Genomic DNA, 20,962 nt, shown 5'->3' with positions numbered 1-20,962 from the left:
TCCTTCTCCCTTCCCCCTCCTCCTCCCTCACCGCTGAATGAACGTGCAATCGCGGGAAAAAGAAAACTCGCTAGTGGAAGCGGCAGCTCTACGTCGCGCACAACCACAACAACGACAACAACTACTGACACGTCCTCCTCCTTAATAATGCTGAGAGGACAGCTGAAGAAAGACACAGGGACGTGGAGACAAAGTGTTCTACCAGCGATTCAGTGACTGTGAGCACCCTAACACTGCTACATTACTATTTACTGTTGCATATTTGTCCGGTTCGGAGGTCGGATTTGCGAGTTCCGAGTGCATTTTAACGCAGCAAGCGCCGGGCCGGCTTGGATCATAACAAAGACAAATGCTGCATTTGCCCCATGGACACTATACTGTTGGCGATTTTTTTTTGTAAATTTAGTTATGGCTCCCCCCGACCCATCTTTTGCATATGTCAGCTTATTTTATGCTATTACTGCTGTATTTGCGATAATGCTCCTTTAAATATTATTTTGTACAACAGGGTTTACAGTTCAAAGCTGATGTGCTATTGTTTTGAAAGGGTAACCCGGAAGTGGTACTGGGGCCCCGGCTCTCTTCGCGCTGATTGGCTGCGGTCACGCTGCTGCTGCTGATGTGGTGTTCAGAGGAGAGCAGACCCGGTCGGCCGATTCAAACAGATTCCTCGGTGGAAAAGTAACTTCTCCTCGGAAAAACACAATGCCTTATTATCAGACTTGGGAGGAGTTCGCCCGCGCGGCAGAGAAGCTGTATCTGACAGACCCCATGAAGGTGAAAAAGGCCTCATTTTTACAGCGTGCTAGCTCGTTAGCCGGTTAGCTTGTTAGCGACGTGAGTGTGTGTGTGTGTGTGTGTGTGTGTGTGTGTGTGTGCTAACTTAGCTGCTGCTGGTGTTGAAATCCTCCGATTCACTGGTTTGTGTTGTGTTCCAGGTCAGAGTGGTGCTCAAATACAGACACTGCGACGGTAACCTCTGCATCAAAGTGACCGACAACGCCGTGGTAAGGACCGGAGCACATCTTGTTTTCATTAGTGATGATACCGACGGGTGCTAAGTTAGTGTAAAAGTTAGTTGTAAGTTTAATGTGGAAAGAGCTCGTTAGCTTTCTGTACCTGTTCCAGCTGCTATCAATTGATATTCATCTGCACTGAGATGATGTTATACGTATCCACTGTGTTGATGTGACTGTAACATTATAAGTCGTGGTGCTTTGGCACTAAATGTTATTATGGAGGACACGCAACTCTAACGTTAATCACACGTTATCTGCTGACGATTTGATTTCCCAACTGGTTTTATCAGCAGCACTCCTCCAACACACTAGTAGCCTACATTCATATTGAACACTGTTTTTATTTGCTGCTTGATGTAAAATAAACCAAGTTCAGTTAAATATAAATGAGGAATAACTAAACAAGGAATTGGAACAAATAACTAATGGGTGACCTACTTATTATCAAGTAAAAGTGTTTCATTGTCCATTCCATTCCATTTTTTTGGGAAAGATGATTTTGTGTAGCTACTAAATAGATTTCTGACAGACCAAATAGGTTTTTTCTCTGTTACTTATAGCAAATATTTTGAGTCAAGATGTACACAGATTAGAAGAGTAGCTCTTTTTCACAGAATACATTTTGACGAGACGCAGCAGGAAAATCTGGGTGCAGCCAAAGACATTAACAGTCTCTTTACTCCATTTAACCTCCTGACCCAGTCACAACAATAGTGTCCATCCCTTGGCTATCCACTTGAATAGCATGTCGTTGGTGTGATTGAATTATCAGTGACCTCACTCACTTGTTGTCCACACCCACTTAGACGTGTGACGTTTCCTCCCTGATACCAATTCCAGCACCTGAATTTGTGTATTAAAGGGACAACGAGGAGTTTCTATTTGGTTATAAAAAAGTCTCACGTTAATGTGGATGAATCTACGTTACCACTTGTTAATGGGCCCATTTTAGATAAATCCATCGTTTTGTCTCTATCATTATTTTGTTATTATTAGTGGTGGCGGAAATGCTGGGCGAGCCGACCAGCGTTTCTTTACTTTCGGTTTTGTGGCGAGTCATGAGAATATCGCAGCCGAATCGCCGGAACTACGACGTTATGTGATCATCTTCCAACCTCTGACTTTAATTCTTGATGAATGAAAACATGAGTCTGTCTTGCGCCGGTCAAATAATTTGACGGTGCGCGGAGGCTCATAAATGTAGTGTGAAAACGCTTTGCTTTTCCAAAACTCCTCGTTGTCCCTTTAACTGGTAATTGAGAACGGATCTAACACCACCGCAAAAACATACATGTAGACCAGTAATCCTGCAGTGTGTGATATTGTTATCATTGTTGTGCAGAATGACTCAATTTAAGAACTTAAACATGAACTAATAATTTGGCTGTCAGTGATGTTCATGAGTTTCTCCCAGGGATAAATTAAATACCTACCTACCGGTAACTTGCTAACACTGGAATTGGTACCTAGACATGTTTTCATGCTGTGGTGTCACTTTCCAAACTGTCCTGTCCAGTTTCTATAGTACCATGTTTGTAACTTCTGAATCAAAACGTCTTATAATTCTGTCAAAGCAATTTGCGTGTGTAATGTAACAGTAGCTCTCACTGCCTTCACTAAACCGTCTTATCTCTACAGTGTTTACAGTACAAGACAGACCAGGCCCAGGATGTGAAGAAGATCGAAAAGCTCCATGGGAAACTGATGAGACTCATGGTGTCCAAGGAGACGCACAGTGGTTCCATGGAGACGGACTAACATGCTCTGGCAGCGCTGACCTAGAGCACCTGGACTGAGTTCAGAGGACATGGGGATCGTTAAGAGCCCAGTGCCATGGGAGTAGGATGTGGAGTCTGTGAGATGAACGGTGGTAAAGAGGGAGTGTGATGACATTGATCTGACCACCTGAGCTGATTTAATACTGTCAGAGATGTGATATATATAGTGTATATATTTTATTCTCTCAGGATTTTTTTTTTTTTTATGATACATACATAGTCAGTAAAAATCCCACCATCCTGCTTTTTTTTATTTTCTTGTCAGCCATTTTGATCACATCCTAGATGATATTAATTTAAAGTAAGGTAGGCTGCTGGGAAGTTTTAGACAGTATGAAGATGGGAGAATGAGAGGGGGTGGAAGCAAACGGGACAAAATATACAAAAACTACAAATCCCCTGCTGCTGTTTAAGCAGCCTTAGCACCTTGATTATGTTAGAGGATTTTTAGTGTCAGTTTTATAGGGGATGAAAAGGACGGCTGTTGAAGTCGTTGCATGTCTCACCTATTTACATCTGTGTTGCTATTTTTGTTTTTCGTCATGGACTTGGTGGAGACATGAGCGTTAACGAAGCAGGGCTCTTCTGATGTCCCAACAACAGTGTGGAGAAACCCACAGACACCTCCATATGCCATTTCTTATACTGAGAATGATTACGTTACAAGTTCAATAAATGTTTATTTACCCCAGCACAGCTTGTGTCTCTCTTGCGTTTATCTCTTGATGTATTGTATTCTGTTAAACAATCTGAAATGGTCACGTATGGAGACATTTTTTTTTTACTGATTACATGTTGGTTTTTTTTACTGATTACATGTTGTTGTTTTTTACTGATTACATGTTGGTTTTTTTTTTTCAAACTTGGTCAGTATGTATAGAGCAGAAATACTAATTTAAGAACACATCTAATTAAAGCAGAAGTAAGTGGTCCGGTCGTTTTCGCTAATGCTGCGTTCCAGGCAGGCTTTTGAAATCGTAAATTACAGCTTCAAGTCACAACTTACGACTTTGTAGCGTTTCAGGCAACCCACTCGTGTTTTTCCGACCTGTTTTACCGGTGAAAGTCACTATAACGGCCACTCGTAACTACCGACCGGTGAACTCGTACCAGATCGAACTGGTACCACTTCACGGTCGGAAAAATACGAGTTTCCTTGAACGCACCATAACAGTCCTCGTCGCTACGTCGCCACATTCACAGCGTTCCTTGGCTGCACACACAGCCCTGCATGCCGTTCTCTCTCCTCATTGGATAAAAACTGTAGGATACGATAAATGTTTTCTCTTCGGCTCAGAGCAGAGCAGAGGGACTGACAGACCCGTGTTTCAGTCCAAACACTCTATGTAAGTGATTGCTGTCGGAAGATATAACTATTTAAGACTTATATTAACACAAATATATCACTTCTGCTTTAATATTTACTCTGTACAAAATAAATACTGGATGAGAAACAGGGGTACCAATGGCTGATGATGAGATAGTTTCAAATAGTATTATGGCTGAATATTTAATTACAACAGCAACTCAGTAACTACAAACATCCTTCTAAAAACCAGTAACATTCAGTTACACACGTCCTATCCCATGGCAGGTTTCATTCCTCTCCACCACCACCAAAAATACACATCTATCTGAATACAAAACCTAAAGCTGTCGCCCTGTCGTTGCTATGACAACAGAGGACTAAGGTAGGACCTTTTTTACAGTCAGGACTAGAGCGCCGGAAGGACTTGAGGGAAGGAAGCTCAGTTTCATAATGGAACGGGACCCAGAGCTGTAAGGACACAGGACACAGGACAGTCAGTGTTCAGGGTCCAGAGGGATCATCATCTGTCTAACGTCGCAGCGGCAGCACAACAGGTAACACTACCAACAACAACAACAACTCTGTGTGTTTATGTCGTTGACTGCGGACTTATTTTTGACTTACGACAGGCGTCACACGGCTGGTGAACGGGAGATATGAACGTTAGGCGGAGTGGTCTACAGGTTTACAATGTTGTTGCCGTCTGGTTCACACACATTCATACAACAGTTTAGCTTGGCTGCACACACACACACACACTTACCCAATGCTTAAAAAAGAGTGTGCATGGAAGTAGTAGGACTTGGTCGTGTAAAGTTGACAACATGTTAACTTATTGCTGTAGCCATGGTAACGTCAGCTAGCTACACGTAGAGTAGCCTAAACGTTTAAGCTCATGTGTTGGTAAAGTCTGCCCGTGGCGCGAGGCAACCCGGTCTGTTCTAGAAAGTAACGTTAGCCCTGTATTGTGTTGTGTTGTGTTTACGGGCAGTTGGCAGGTCGTTGACCCGGACGGCCCCGCGAGGAGTCATCCAGTGGTGGACAGTACAGAGTAAATTGACTTGAGTACTGTACTGTACTTTACTTGAGTATTAGATTTCTGTGGTACTTATTACTCTTACCTACTTGAATACATTTCCAAGACAAATATGTTTTACTTTTACTGGAGTTAATTTGTAGGAAGGCTGAAAAGTACTCGTTACTTTTTCTAAAATCCTATTGGACACAAGAAGGAAACCCTAACTAACCCCTAAAAGCAGCACATCAGTGCAGCTGCTTTCACAGAGTTCATTCTCACTAACAAGAGTTAAAAGCTCCTTACATTCATTTACAAACTATTAGAGTCATTCACTGATGTGGAGAATAAGACATTTACTCTGACTCTTACTTTTACTTGAAGTAAATTTAAAAGCATGTACTTTTGGATACTTAAGTACCTTTAAAAGCAAGTACTTTTTTACTCTTACTGGAGTAACATGTCGACTGAACTACTTTTACTTAAAAGTAAAAAAAAAAGAAGTAAAATTTGACCAGTAGTATTTGTACTCTTACTCAAGTACTGGGGTGGAGTACTCTGTACCTCTCTGTATGCAGCTGTCAGTAAGTCCACACTCACTCACTCAACTACTGTGTGATTAGTGGAGCTCTGTGATGTAAGGTCCAGGTAGGGTTGGTAGCAGAGTGTGTGTGTGTGTGTGTGTGTGTGTGTGTGTGTGTGTGTGTGTGTGTGTGTGTGTGTGTGTGTGGGGCAGGTCTCAGTAGTCCAGCAGCCTGGTCAGCTTGGTCTTTACTAAGTCCTGTCAGCTGATCACCACCACAACAACAACACTTGGGCCTTTGTTTGGCTGCTCCCACATTTTTCTCTAAACTCATGACTTATAAAATGGTTAAACCCTACACTCAAATTACATCAGTGGTGGAGAAAGTCACACCGGTAAGTAAGTAAGTGTTGTGCGAAGTCGGACTGCTGTTTCCCATTTACCCATAATGTGTTACTGTTCTACTCAGTCCTGTGGTATATAAGTCTTGTGTTGATGTCGCTTGATTCAAAGATAAAAAAAAATTGGTTGCTTATTTTGAAGCATACGTGGATGATTGACAGGTGTGTCAGTGGAGGCTTGATCTTTCAGATGGATGAGCAGCATCACAGCACTTCATATAGATAGATACACAGAGGAGACGCCTCAGTCGTCCAATTGAGATCCAAGTGATTGATTGGTTAGAATGATGATCACCGAGCTTGCTCAAACCACTCATGTCACCAGACGAAAATAGCATTTAAAAGGCTGAAAAGATACAAAATGACAACATCTTCAAATACCCAAAAACATCTTCATTGTCATTAAACTCTTGTTTTTCAGGTCACAGTGGGATTTCTCTAGAGCTGACTTTTCTACTTGTTCTACTCAATCTGAAGGATATCCCCCAGAGAGAAACCCCTCAGTCTCTAAAACAACCTGCATGCTTAACTGTCTCTTATCCTCCCTGCATCTACAAACTGCTCTCTGTCTTCAGCGTATGCTCATTCTTTAAAGATGCATTCATTACAAAATGATGGCATATTCATGATAGATTAATGAAATGCAATTACGGTCATCTTGGCAATCTGTTAACAAATGCATCATTTTATTTACACATTTTCTTTATTTCATATACAGAGGTTTCAGAAAATACTCAGACCTCTTCAGCTTTTTTATTTAATGTTAAATGGATCAAATCAGTCTACACTCAACAACCTATAATGACAAAGTGAAAACATGTGTTTAGATGTTTTTGCAAATTGATTTAAACCAACACTAAGGAACTTTTCAACCTTCATAAAATATTTTCATAACTTTTGTGATGATACATCGACTTACAACAAGTTGAATGACACCTCTGTCATGGCCTGAGGGGGTCTGTATCTCTTTCTCTGGCACTAAGCAGCTTTGAGGAGCATGGTAGGAACCCTGCTCTCACGCTAGTGTTCATGGGAAATGGAGTCTTCCTTCACTTTCACTTTTGCAAGTCACAACAAGGAGGGAACAGGCAAAACAGCACTTTAGCAATGGATTATGTTTGTGTTTTCACTTTGAAATGATCCACTGGAAACAGAAACTTAGTTTTGATGTCTTCTGTTAATTTTAATGCAGGATATTTACAGGGCTTCACGCTAGTGTTCATGGGAAATGGAGTCTTCCTTCAGGCAAAACACTACCGCTTTGGTCCACAGGCGCCGCCAAACTCAACCAAAACTTAAAGTTCTTTAGTACTGCTTTAAAATCAAAAAGTGAAATATCTCATATAGAAAAGTATTTAGATCCTCTGTTGCATATAGCCTACCTCCAAATTATGGTCAGGCCCTTCCTGTTGACTGAAATCATCCATGAGACTTGACTGAAGTCCACCTGTGGCAAGTTGAATTGGTTGGACATAGATTAGAAAGGTGCATGCCTGTATAACTATATAGCCTACTACTATGTCAAGACATGACAAGTCAGTAGACCCCTTCAATGAAACTATGGTGAAGTAGATCAGTTAAGGATAGAACCCCCCCCCCCCAAAAAAAAAAAAAAAAAATCCAATCTTAATCAAGGAGGCCACTCCTAACAGAGCTGAACAATCCCATTTTAATGTTATTCCACAGTTTATGTTGTTAACTGTTTTCTTGTCTGTACACAACCTCTATTGCACATCTGCCCACATGTGAGGGTCTTGGGTGTTGTTATGATTGCTATAAAGCCCTTTGAGACAAACTGTTTGTAGAAATGGGCTATAGCCTACCAATAAACCTGCCTCACCCTGCCTTCATAAAGCCTGTGCAGAGATTGGAGAACCTGCTGAAGGGGACTACATCACTACACCAATCAGACGTTAATGGTAGTGGGGCTGAATTGAAGCCACTTTGAGTAACAGCCCCCGAGAGCCTGTCTGGAGTTTAAAGGACTCAGAGTACAGGAGGGGAAAGATTCGCTGGTTTAAAATGAACCTTTTGAGCAGAACCCCAATTCTTGAAATTTGACAGAAAAATTCACTTGTACTGAAGAATGAATTAGGTTTTGGTGAAGTCACTGTGACCTGGCTGACATCTGTCTCATTCTTGTGAATGTCATATATCAAGAGCATCTGGGGGAATTTTATTATGTCTGGCACAAACAGTCACTCAAGGATAAAAAAGTCAAAAGCTCAGTCAAAGGTCAAATATTGAGGCCATGGTGACCTCACAAAACACATTTTTGGCCATGACTCAAAGATTCACAGAGTAATTATGACCAAATTTCACAAAAACTGAATATTCTCTGTCATGCCCTCACTGTACATATCCTGTTGTTGTCTCCTCCATCCCTGCGCCGGTGTAGACGCTGAGCAGCATGTTCACAGAGGTGCTGTTTGGTCTGGTGATCGGAGGTCTCATCTTCTTCCTGGTTCAGAGGAGCAGGAACCAGGTTCTGAAGGTAGACGACGGCTGGTGGGGGGCTGGAGCTCCACCCGATGGAGAGGAGGACATCACCATCCATCCATTTAGAGTTACCACCAGTGATGAAGAGTTGGAGGTTAGATTCCTTTATTGATGGTCAATCCATAGCATTCAGTCACTCTAAACAGTCTGAGAGGTTACGAGAGCTCTCACATCTCCTCTGCTCTTTTCTGACAGGACCTGTATAGTCGGATAGACCGGACCCGTCCCGTGGCCTCGCTGGAGGACAGCCAGTTTAATTATGGCTTCAACTCCCACTATCTGCAGAAGGTGGTCTCCTACTGGAGAAATGACTTCGACTGGAGGAGACAAGTCGACAAACTCAACCAGTACCCCCACTTCAAAACCAAAATCGAAGGTGAGGCTGCACAGGTGACACATTCAAGAAGGGGAAACTGTCCTATTTCATATCGCTCTTAATTATTGAACTGCCATACAGGCATTGACATCCATTACCTGCATGTGAAGCCCAAGAGGGTGCCAGAGGGAACTAGTGCCATTCCTCTCATAATGGTTCACGGTTGGCCCGGCTCCTTCTACGAGTTCTATGGGTTGATCCCACTGCTGACAGAACCATCCGACCCAGATGACCTGGTGTTTGAGGTGGTGTGTCCCTCCATACCGGGATACGGCTTCTCTGAAGCATCACACAAGAAAGGTAAGTCAGACGGAGGTTTGATAGTCACAACTCTTTACAGAAGAAAAATGCAATTTGTGTTTTTTGTCATTAGATCCATGAAGTTATATAGTTCAGCATACAGATCTCTCAGGAACAGGGTATAAAAATGAAAAAAGCATCGTAAGCTGATTACTTGTAGGTAGAATCTGCATCTGAGTGTCAGGTTTAAGGCTTACAAACACAGACTGCAGATCTGAGCATGTTCAAGTCAAAAGCTCATTCAACAAAGTGAAAAAAAAAACATCTTGTATTTGGGGAGAAGCAAATTCCCAACTGCTGCAGCAACAAGATCAAAATCCAAAACAAAAGGCAAACACAAGAACATGAGACACATACGGGTGGTTCAGACAATCCCAGCAGAGGGAGACTGGACAAGGACAGGAAGTAAAACCCAGAGTAACAAAGTAAAACAGGAAATCAACAGAGGTTCTCCAGCTGAGTAAAAGATAAAAGACAATACAGATTAGGCTATGAAGGAACATTGTAGGACATGGTACATTAGATCATTTTACATTTAGCCAAGTAGAACGTAGGTGTGCATGCAAAGATACAAGGTGAGTGATGTTTGATCAGGGCTTTCCATTCTCATAAAGCTGTACAGTCATGTTCCTCCAAATCTTCCCCTCTCTTTGTAGAGCATACATTGTGTCAAACCAAAATTTCTAAGTGTGTGTGTGTGTGTGTGTGTAGGCTTTGATTCGGTATGTGCGGCAAACATCTTCCACAAGCTTATGAAGCGTCTGGGGTTCCAGCAGTTCTATGCTCATGGAGGAGACTGGGGCTGGCTGGTTACCACCAACATGGCTCAGCTGGACCCCAAGTAATACACACAAACACAGTTTTTACAGTGCACAACCATGCCTTTGATGCAACGTCTATATTTATGAATTTCTGTACACTTAAATGATGTGTACGGACGTGAAATGCCTTATGTTTTCCCTGAGGATTTATTCTTTTCACACCCCCAGGTCAGTCAAAGGCTTGCATGTGAACTTTGCCCCCCCCTCCAAGCCTGGTCTACCCATGACTCTGTCCATCCTGCTCGGCCGTCGCTTCCCTAAGCTCTTCGGCTTCACTGACGTGGATATTCAGCGTCTGTACCCTTGCATGGAAAAGCTGGTGGTGGAGTCCATCAAAGAGTCTGGCTACATGCACATCCAGGCCACCAAGCCTGACACCGTGGGTAAGAACCTGGGGCCCATTTGCAATTTACAACATGAGATTATTTTCTTTTAAGTTTTTATTTTTTTAACTGAACGAAGAAACAGGATGCTGGCAGGAAGTAATTAAGCAGCATCACCACAGAGGAAGCTTTTAGCTGTTTTTTTATGCTACTATGATCAAAGTGCTTGTAGTTTACTCGATCGGCTTGAATCTTAAATGGTCAGTACATCAATATCTGTTGTGATACTGACATTTTAAGTGCACTGATTTACATACAAATATTTTCATTTTTCTAACAATGGAATTAAGGGCAATTAAGGAAGTGGGACAAGTGATCGATTTATTTATGATCTGTGGAAAAGGGGTGGGATTCAATAAGCACAGCTTCTTCTCACTCCTTTTTGAATATGTATGATTATGCTTTTGTGTTTTTGTTTCCTAATTTTGTTCTTCAACTTGTTTATGTTATTTACATACTGTATGAAGGAGCAACCTGAAATTGTGCCTGATTTTGTTTTACATGTTAGAAATAAATATTTTAAAAAATTGATTGATCTCCAAAATCCATTAATCAAAAGATTTGTGACGCTGCGTGTCCCTCAGGTCGGGGACTGAATGACTCCCCCGTGGGTCTGGCTGCCTACATCCTGGAGAAGTTCTCCACATGGACCAGCCGTGACTTCAGGAACCTGGAGGATGGAGGTCTCACCAGGTAAGGGGGGGCGGGTGGTCATGTCTTCATTTACATGAAGATATAGTGAACGCAAATGATCATTATATGCAGCAGCCAGTTCTGAATATCACTATTAGTAGCAGCATATATACATAACATATTAGTTATGGTCCTCTGGTAAAGTTGGCCCACAGCACTAATGCACAACCAGTGTGTACTGCCCAATGGCAGTCATTTGTCATTGTATAATTAAACCTTGTTTGTGCTTTGTGTTGTAGGAAGTTCTCCTTGGACGACTTGCTGACTAATGTGATGATCTACTGGGTGTCTGGATGCATCATCTCGTCCATGAGGTTCTACAAGGAGAACTTTGGAAAAGGCCTCGACCAGCCCCACTCTAAGTGAGTGAAAACAAGTGTGACCAGCAGATTACACTGAAAAAAAGTAGTAGTTTGGGATTGGTATCAATCACAGTATTGATAAGGTCCAACCTTAACAGTGCTGTTATCGGTAGTGGAGTAGTCAGAAAACGAGACAACCTCTCTCAGCGGCTCACTCTGATTGCCTGCTCGCTCTGTCTGTCAGCAAAGGGCACAGAGGCAACGCTGCTTTTCACACACATGCTTGTGGCAGCATGGAGGAGAGAGCCAAACTATCCAAAGTGTGGCTCTACTTTACAAAAGTCAATGCAGACACCACACGCTGTCACAATTGTGACAAATGTATCACATGCAAGGCTGTCCTTTTCTTTCTTAAAATGCTATCAATTAATTAATTTAGAAGAAAGTGATATATCATAAGTTAAATCAATATATTTTGTCAACAAAAAATGATCCATAAGAATGTTCCAAATTAAAGCAATTCATGTTCTTAAATTTTTATTTTTTTCTTCCTCAAAAGTATTGGTAAGAGCACCGTTAAAATACCAGACCAATAAGAAGTATGTAAAAGTAGTAGTACTGTTAAAATCTTAAAAATACCAATCCCTAGTAGTGGCCATTGCACAGACATCTAATATTGAATTTCTGGATGGTTATTGTTCTGCACAACACCCTCTCTCTAAAACTGCTGTCAACCCATCACGGTCTCTTCATAGGATACCGGTTTATGTTCCCACCGGCTTCGCCTGCTTCCCCAATGAGTTGATGCACACACCCAAGCTCTGGGTCACGCAGAAGTACCGCAAACTCATCACCTACACTCCCATGGCCCGTGGCGGCCATTTTGCTGCCATGGAGGAGCCGCAGCTGATGGCGGAGGACATCCAGAAGTTCGCCAAGACAGTGGAGAAGAAAAAGAAATAGTAGACAGTGGACAGACGAACAGGTGACTGAATTAAAGTAGAGAATAAAAGTAGCGATCAGCAGAGAAAAGAGAAAATAGTGGTGATCGTTGAGCAGTGAATTACAATCGTGTTACCAGGGTTAAGAGTTGTGGTGCTTTACTAGTTTCCTAACAGATGTAGCCTAACAAAGCTTTAAGTGTCAGTGCAGTTGAAAGTCTCCTACTGACCTTCACTGTGTTTCTGCCTTCCTCACAACAAGCCTCGTGGTCTGGAGAACAGTTTGCTTAGCAGCTGCAGATGGGAGGTCAGGGGTCACTTGATGTTGTTGTGTTACGGCATAGACAAGGTGCCAAGCATTCCTTTAACTACTAACAAAAAACATTTACTTTACTGAAGACACAACCATCATGCTACATGTACATGATTGCCCTAATCCTTCAATTTATGCTTGATTTTTAAGTGTTTGTAACATGCGCCAACTGTACATGATGTCTCATAGATTGACTTTGATTTGCACAACCCCAACACTAGAAGCACTGCATGCTTATATCTGTATAAGCCTCTGTTAAAGCACCAAAGTTAATTTCTTTTAAAGGTTTTTTTTTTATATTCAGTACTTTGATATAATTAAGAAAAATGTCTTCATGGATGGATACTAGGAATGACTTTGTTATGTGAATGATTGGAAATTAACTCCAAGATTTGCAGATAAATTAACTGCAGTGTGTGCTACTATTTCAGGATGATGAGGTTTTATTTTTGACCAGTAAAGCTGAGAACTGAATACTAAGCAGTGCATTGTCGATCTGTTACATCAGGGGCGTCCAGCCGTCCACAAAGTAAAAGCAAGTCTCGTATTTTGTGTGGGCATCATTTACAATGCATACTGTCTTTTGACGTTTATTTTATAAAGGAAGTTAAGAAACCCAGATATAGAAGCATTTGCCACGCGTTATAACAATATATTTTCATTGTATTATGACAAACTTGTCACATTATAGGTTTTACAATATAATCTTTGAATATGATAACTATGTTGTCATGATCATTGTGAAAAGCCTGATTTAAGTTATCTTTACCACAGTAGTTATTTGCTGTTGCTATAGCAATCATTACCATCCATCAACATTGTACTTCCTTTACCCACCAGGTGCTGTCACCACAGGTGGAAAAAAAAATCTTCTTTTTTTGTTTCTAGTTTGATCTTGTCTTCTGACTTGAGCGTGCTAACCAGCTAGCTTTGTACTGGTTGGCTCATTTAGTCACTGTTATATTTATAACATGATGGACACCTAAAGAGACACGTAGAGCACAATGATAGAACAAGAGTGTTTTTAAAGGGCCTTGTAAGTTAGCGCTAGCATTGGCAGCTGTTTACTTAGCCTACTGAGTGGAAACCAACTTTAGTGTTACGTGTTGTCTTTATCATAGCCAATATTTTCTTCAACTTAAAGCAGATATCAGCTTCACGGCCGTTTCGGCTAATGCTGCGTTCAAGGCAGGCTTTTGAAACCGTAAGTTACAGCTTCAAGTCACAACTACGACTTGGTAGCGTTCCAGGTAACCTGTAGCTCGTGTTTTTACCATCCTGTTGTCTGTGAAAGTTCCCTATAACGGCCACTCGTAACTTCCGACCCGTGAACTCGTACCAGATCGAACTGGTATGACTTCACAGGAAGGAAAAACACAAAGTACGAGTTTCTTTGAACGCACCATGAGTTAGCAGCCCCCGCCCTTGTCAGGCATCAATTGGTCCTCGTGCTACGTCACCACATTCACGCGCATCCCTTGGCTGCACACACAACCCTTCATGCCGTTCTCTCTCCTCATTGGATAACACTTGTATCCCACAAGGAAAATTTTCTCCTCGGGTTACAGCAGAGCAGAGTGACGGAGAGACTCGTGTTTAGGCTGAAATACTTCATGTAAGTGATTGCTGACGGAAAATAGGACTATTTAGGACTTATATTAACAAAAACATTCCACTGATATCTGCTTTAAGCTAGCATGCTAACGAGCTAGCTCTGGACTGGTTGGCTCATTTTGTCACTGTAAGAGGATACATTGTAACTTAAAGCAGAAGTGAGTGATATATTTGTGTTAATATAAGTCTTAAATAGTTATATCTTCCGACAGCAATCACTTACATAGAGTGTTTGGACTGAAATACGGGTCTCTCAGTCCCTCTGCTCTGCTCTGAGCCGAAGAGAAAACATTTATCGTATCCTACAGTTTTTATCCAATGAGGAGAGAGAACGGCATGCAGGGCTGTGTGTGCAGCCAAGGAACGCCGTGAATGTGGTGACGTAGCGACGAGGACTGTTATGGTGCGTTCAAGGAAACTCGTATTTTTCCGACCGTGAAGTCGTACCAGTTCGATCTGGTACGAGTTCACCGGTCGGAAGTTACGAGTGGCCGTTATAGTGACTTTCACCGGTAAAACAGGTCGGAAAAACACGAGTGGGTTGCCTGGAACGCTACAAAGTCGTAAGTTGTGACTTGAAGCTGTAATTTACGATTTCAAAAGCCTGCCTGGAACGCAACATTAGCGAAAACAACCGGATCACTCACTTCTGCTTTAATATTGTAACAGCTGAACAGGTTATTGGGATAACTGAACAGAAGCAGACAAACTGTGACAAGAATTTACCATAACATGATGGAGAGACAAGTGATAGAATAAGAGAGAGGGGTTAAGTTAGCATTAGCACTGGCAGCTGTTTACTTAGTGGAACCAACACAAGTGTCTTTATCATATCTTTTCTTCTACTTAAGATAGCATGCTGACCACCTAGCTAGCCCACATTTAGATTAAAAAACACGTTTTAATCTGGGAATGACTGACTGCCGGATATGCGGATATGTCTGATTTATGATTGTGGTTTAGATAGATAAAAAACTGCCATTACAGTTTCAGATGAAATGTGCTTAAGCACCTTGGTTGAAGTTTGTAATGTAAACATTCTGGGACGAAGATAAAGAGCAAATGAGCCTACCATTAACCTACATTAGAGACAGTTAACTTCAGTTGAGCAGCTGGTAACAGACGCAGGGTTTCATTCAGTTCTGGACAGATGTGGTCAACTTGCTGGAATACCCTGGAGGTATCGTGCATGTGCCCAAAATGCTACTGGTGTGTTGCTGCTCAGAGAATCAGGTTATCTGCCCATGATGGTGCCTTTGCAGTCCAACAGTGAGTGAACAAAGATGCCACAAATGTTTCCAACAAAACCTTAAAGCATTTCCGCCTCTCTTTTGTTAATCTTCAATGTCGCACTGTCCCGGGCCTCCCACCCCTGTCCAGCTTTTAGCAGAGCTCTGAGATTCCCAAGCCCCCCAAGTGCCCTGGCTCGGCACACCCTCCCACTGCTTCACTCCCCCAGACCTGACTGCCTGCTCGCCTGCTCTTCTTGGCAGTCAAACAGCCAGGGGAGGATCAGGACGACCGGGCTGCTGAGATAAGGACCATATGAAGTTCCCCACATTACCTCACCCGATAAGGAAACAAGCAGAGAGAAACAGAGAGGCAGAGAGAGAGCGAGGGGGTCAGACTAGGAGGAATTCTCTGGATGGACGGTGATGCGCAGAAAAGCAGCCGGTGACTGTGGTGTTTTCACCAGTTGCCTGAGGGTCTGAGTGGACCTGGGCTTCCACAGAAGTCTGGTGAACTTGGCTCGGAGGTGCTAGAAGAGAGCAGTCGGTAGTAGCAGCATAAGAAATGAGTGTGTTCAGCCTTTCTTGAGAATAGATGAGTAATCTCAGCTGTCCTTGATCCAGGTTTTGAAAATCTTGATCTTGATAAGATTTAAAAGATGCTCTCTGACCAGATGGAAAGATGACTTCACACTGCACATTCTGTTGCCTGTTTACCAACGGACTTAATAGATGATTGTCTGTTGTCTGACAACAGTCTTTAACGCAAAAGCAAACTTTCATCCAGCGATAAAAGTGGACTGAGCGTAAGCAATTGAAGTTCTCAATCCTCGAGGAAGGATCTGCTTCCACCACTTCGGCAGCATCCATGGCGGTTAATCCTCTGGAAGGTCTGATGACGGTGGCAGCCAACCACCAGCTGGCCGAGCCACACAACCAGGAGCACACAGCATCCCTGCACCGACACAGGCAGAGCACACACGGTGGCCGGGAGCCCAGGAAGTGGGTGAGTCTGAGATAGATATCAGATAGAGTCCAATTAAAAAGCCTCAGAGTGTGCTCGCATTTACATTTATATATAAATACAAGAGGATAATAAAGTAGAAATTGATGCAGGATACAGTTCCTGCAGCTGAAACTGAAGCACAACTCTGGCTTCAGGGATGGATCTGCTACTGCAGCAATAAATAATTTTGAGCAGCCAGGGGGATCTTGCACAACCTTCATCATAACCTCACAAGACCAGAGAATGTGAGAGAAACCAACTGTTTGAAACTGGTTTTGTTTGTTAAACTAGTCGAATGTAATCTTGCAAATCCTCCGTTAAAACAATCGGACATCAAGCTTCTGTACAGAGGAATTTACAAACTGTAAGCAAGAATTTGCAAAACTTCCCAACAGTGATACATATTGTACATATTGTGCTTGTTTTTTCTGCAGCAGGATAAGTGAAGGATGAAGGATGCATCAGGTCTTTATCCATGATTTAATTAGTTTAAATATTTCTGGCAGTCAGACAGGACTCCCTGACTCTTATTTATGTAGTTTGATGTGGAAAACTGAGGGCGACTGTGAGTACCAACAAGTCAAATATGTGATGAATCTTTGCGTTAAGGGTTTGATGGAAACCTTAAAAGAACTAATTTAGACAAGTTCTAGTTATAAAGAAGACATGTGGATGATGCACGTGTCCGTATTGTTGCCTGTTCTCTTGTACACGTGCACATTTTTCATTCATGTTGTGGATGTTTGAGACAGAATATATGTCAAGATACTATAGGCAGAATCCACTGAGATGAAGTAATAATGAAAGAGGCTTAAATGACAACTCATTATGTTGAGTAAACAAATAATCCAAAATTGTACTTTTCAACAATCACCTGCAGACATACAACGTGCACCGCACCAGGATCCAAATCCAAAAGTTTTCCGAGTTAGAGTTAATTTTGTTTTCATGTCATGTTTGTACCTAATCACGTTGTGTACTGCAGGTACAGTCAGTGTGTGGGACCAGGTCTAACTCCGGTTCCAGCTGTGGTTCTGGGGTCCAGTCCAGGATGCTGAGGAGTCATCACTCCCCAGAGAACGCAGCACGAGAGAGGAGCCGAGTACGCAACCTGAGGCAGGCCTTCCACAGTCTGCAGGTACAGCACACACATGTCCAGCAGCTCATTCACAATGCCCAACTGTTCATATGTTGATTTAGGTTTGATTACTTTTTTATCATTTTTATTTTGCATTCAGTGAAATCTAGTGTGGAATAAAACAAAAGTCGGCTCACTTGCATTTCCAGAAAAAAACAGTTCTACCTACAGTATACTCAAACATTTAAATATGATTTAATATGAACACATTCATGTGTAGAGAGCTGAATTCCAGCTGATCTCTCTGCAGGCTGCTCTGCCTTCAGTCCCGCCTGACACCAAGTTATCCAAACTGGATGTTCTGGTTCTGGCCACCGACTACATCGCCTACTTAACAGAGACACTGGATCAGGGAGGGATAGCTGAGCACACCCTGCCCTCCAGACCGGGTGGATACCTGCACCCTGTTAAGGTGAGGAGGGGAACCAGTACATTTCACTGGCTGTTACTGATATACATTATATACAGAGATGATAAGCCTCAAAATCAAATTCTAACAGAATTTAAATGACACATTGACCTGCTGGTAAAGAGCAAAGACACTGACATGCTAATGTGATATGACCTTCAGATAGCTCACCCATTTAAGTTACATAAAACTACCATGATAACATTGAAACCACCGTTACTGTCTTAAAGGGATAGTTCAACATTTTGGCAAATTGGCCCATTGCCATAATCGCTATAGTCACAGCAGTAGGTTTGTTACCTTTAATTGTTGGTGCAAGCTATTTGAGCGGCGGAGCAGAGCCGTGAGCTGCTCAGAGCTACACTACGGAGGCTCATGGGATTTCTTGGTTTCCCTCATCAAACTCATCAAATACACAATCCAACAACTCCACAACGCTCTGGTGGACAAGTTGTGAGCTGCACATTCACCACGCTATGAGATAATAACACAACGTTACCAGAGTTGTTTTAGAGGGAAATGCAGAGACTGCTTGCTGAAAAACTGTCCCTGAAGGCAACACGCATCAGCCGTTTTGTATGAGTTTACCTTGATACAGCTGACAATTGTTGAGTTAATGTAACAAAGTGTAGACAGCCTGTTCAGTGGGATGGTTTCTAAATTATATTCTGTTAGTTTTTACATTAACATTACACACAGAAGGTTTTCAGTTGTGCAGGATTAATGATATTGTATTATTATTACTATTATATGTTATTATTATTTCATCAACTCAGTGAAATGTCTGGTAACATATTGTTCTTTTTCATCTACCCAAATGGTCTTGACATGTTGTGGTATCACCTCAGAAGTGGCCCATGCGTTCCCTGCTCTACTGTGGCAGCGTTGGAGAGCTGCTATCAGGGATCTCGGCCAATCAGATTCCTCCACCTGGACGGGACGGGACACACCCTCTGACACCCACCTCAGGGGCCAACAAAGAGTGATAATAGAGCTTGTGATGTAACTTTCGCTGTGTTTCTTATCTAACCACAGAGCTTCTATTCATGACAAAGGACACATGAGAGCCAGTTTGGTTTCCCGGACACATCAGCTGAATATAGTCTGGCAGGTTTCGGTTTATCTTAGTATGAAGGACGGGGCTCAAAATGCACATCTGCAAGGACAGTGGCCAGCTGGTGGAAAAGACATTAAATTATAAAAGCTAATTATGTTTGTAGTTATTTCATTTCAAATCCGGATGAATAGAAAAATTCAAGTTTGGATTTGCTGTGTGTATCTACATGTACAAGCAGGATAGTGTTGAACATATTCCACCATGTGCACATTAGACAGCAGGTTGTCAGGACAGGATTTAACACAAGGAAATGAAAAGGCTGCTTCACTTGACTAATTATGCCACAAATCACTTCATGGAGGAACAGTGTGTAGCCTATTATCTTGATTTAAAGGTTTATTCAGTGTTTTATTTTCATGCTCACTGTATGGAAGAAGAGTTCAATCACCTGTGTGCTCTTACAGAAAAATAAAATCTATCTTCTTTAGGTTCTCACTTTTCTTTAGGAGTTTGTGTGTGTGTGTGTGTGTGTGTGTGTGTGTGTGTGTGTGTGTGTGTGTGTGTGTGTGTGTGTGTGTGTGTGTGTGTGTGTGTGTGTGTGTGTGTGTGTGTGTGTGTGTGTGTGTGTGTGTGTGTGTGTGTGTGTGTGTGTGTGTGTGTGTGTGTGTGTGTGTGAGGAGGTGGGGGCAGACAGATTAGCAGTGAGGGAAGGATTGTTGTGGGAACATGGCAGACTGCAGTAATGACCACTCTTCTTCTAACACCTCCTACTATAACACAAGCAGGGCAGAACAACCTCGCTGGCTGCAATACACCTTTAACTGAGACATTTCAGTTTAAGAAAAATAAAAGAAATAAAAAAAAGTTTCTTACATTCACTTCACTTGTTCTACATTTGGTCACTTCACTGGAACATACCACCTGCTCAATGGGTGACCTAAACACACATACACAAACATACCACGTAATTGAACCCATGCATTCTTCTGTTACTGCTAACAACAACAACAACAACAACAACATACAGTGGGCATTCAATTTACATCATTGTAAGTGCACAAAGTTGAACCATGCGTCATTTCCTTCAGAGTAGTTCATCATGATCTCTCCACAGGGACACGGCCCAGACTCAACCAGACACACCTGTTCCCCCACTCCCTGACTGGTCAGCTGATCGGTGAAAACAAACATACAGTATCTCAACCCCCGGCTGAATAATGAATAGAATAGAATAAACTTTAATGTCCCACAGGGGAAATTTGTTGTGGACTCAGTGCATGGTAAAAAGCTGCCTTAATATACATAAAATACATAAATGACAGTTGACATGTACACACACACTCATGACACACCCAGTTAAGGGTTAAAAAAGATTAAAAAGTAAACAAACAAACAAGCATCAGTTATTGCACATCTCCCAGATAAAAAATAAAATAAAAACAAGAGTTATTGCACCTCCCAGGCCTCAGTGTAAACACCCTCACCCTCAGCCTACGTAGAAAATACAGCCTTTGCTGTAAACGACAACAGACCAAATCAACATGATCACTCCAGCTGAAGAGGTTATCCATCTGGATGAAGAACCTGAGGAACGAATGGAAACATCTGACTGGAGTTGTTGATGATACAACATGTGAGGAGTCAGAGAAGAGAGTGGGGCCATTCACACTGAGAATCTACAACAACTGAAATTCACATTCAAAATTGTAACTCATTTTTAAGAGCAGTAAGAGTACAGAGAAAAAAATATGTATAAAAAATGATTTATAAAAACATTCAGATACACATTTATACGAAGTGTAATCATTGTATAATTAGATGTGTTTTGCCATTCCA

General features: G+C 42.1%; 3 protein-coding genes across 3 annotated transcripts; all 3 read left to right on the top strand.

The window, feature by feature from the left end:
• The first annotated feature begins 587 nt into the window (after positions 1-587).
• Positions 588-3,478, top strand: srp9 (signal recognition particle 9). The gene is made up of 3 exons (XM_084000398.1): positions 588-777; positions 939-1,007; positions 2,658-3,478. Exons 1-3 carry the CDS (start codon positions 706-708, stop codon positions 2,775-2,777), a joined length of 261 nt encoding a protein of 86 aa, XP_083856524.1. The 5' UTR covers positions 588-705; the 3' UTR covers positions 2,778-3,478.
• A 1,064-nt stretch (positions 3,479-4,542) lies between these two features.
• On the top strand, positions 4,543-14,044 carry ephx1 (epoxide hydrolase 1, microsomal (xenobiotic)). Its single transcript, XM_084001115.1, has 9 exons — positions 4,543-4,660; positions 8,444-8,638; positions 8,740-8,920; positions 9,002-9,220; positions 9,932-10,061; positions 10,210-10,424; positions 11,009-11,117; positions 11,357-11,479; positions 12,175-14,044. The coding sequence occupies exons 2-9, from the start codon at positions 8,456-8,458 to the stop codon at positions 12,380-12,382; spliced, it is 1,368 nt and encodes a 455-aa protein (XP_083857241.1). The 5' UTR covers positions 4,543-4,660; positions 8,444-8,455; the 3' UTR covers positions 12,383-14,044.
• Positions 14,045-14,218: 174 nt separating this feature from the next.
• tcf23 (transcription factor 23) lies at positions 14,219-19,613 on the top strand. The gene is made up of 4 exons (XM_084000553.1): positions 14,219-16,522; positions 17,508-17,660; positions 17,911-18,072; positions 18,918-19,613. The coding sequence occupies exons 1-4, from the start codon at positions 16,385-16,387 to the stop codon at positions 19,053-19,055; spliced, it is 591 nt and encodes a 196-aa protein (XP_083856679.1). The 5' UTR covers positions 14,219-16,384; the 3' UTR covers positions 19,056-19,613.
• The last annotated feature ends 1,349 nt before the right edge of the window (positions 19,614-20,962 follow it).

Source organism: Trachurus trachurus (assembly GCF_905171665.1).
Source record: "Trachurus trachurus genome assembly, chromosome: 24".
Taxonomy (NCBI): Eukaryota; Metazoa; Chordata; class Actinopteri; order Carangiformes; family Carangidae; genus Trachurus; species Trachurus trachurus.
Note: the sequence above shows the minus strand (reverse complement) of the source record. Positions and strands in the feature narration are given on the sequence as shown.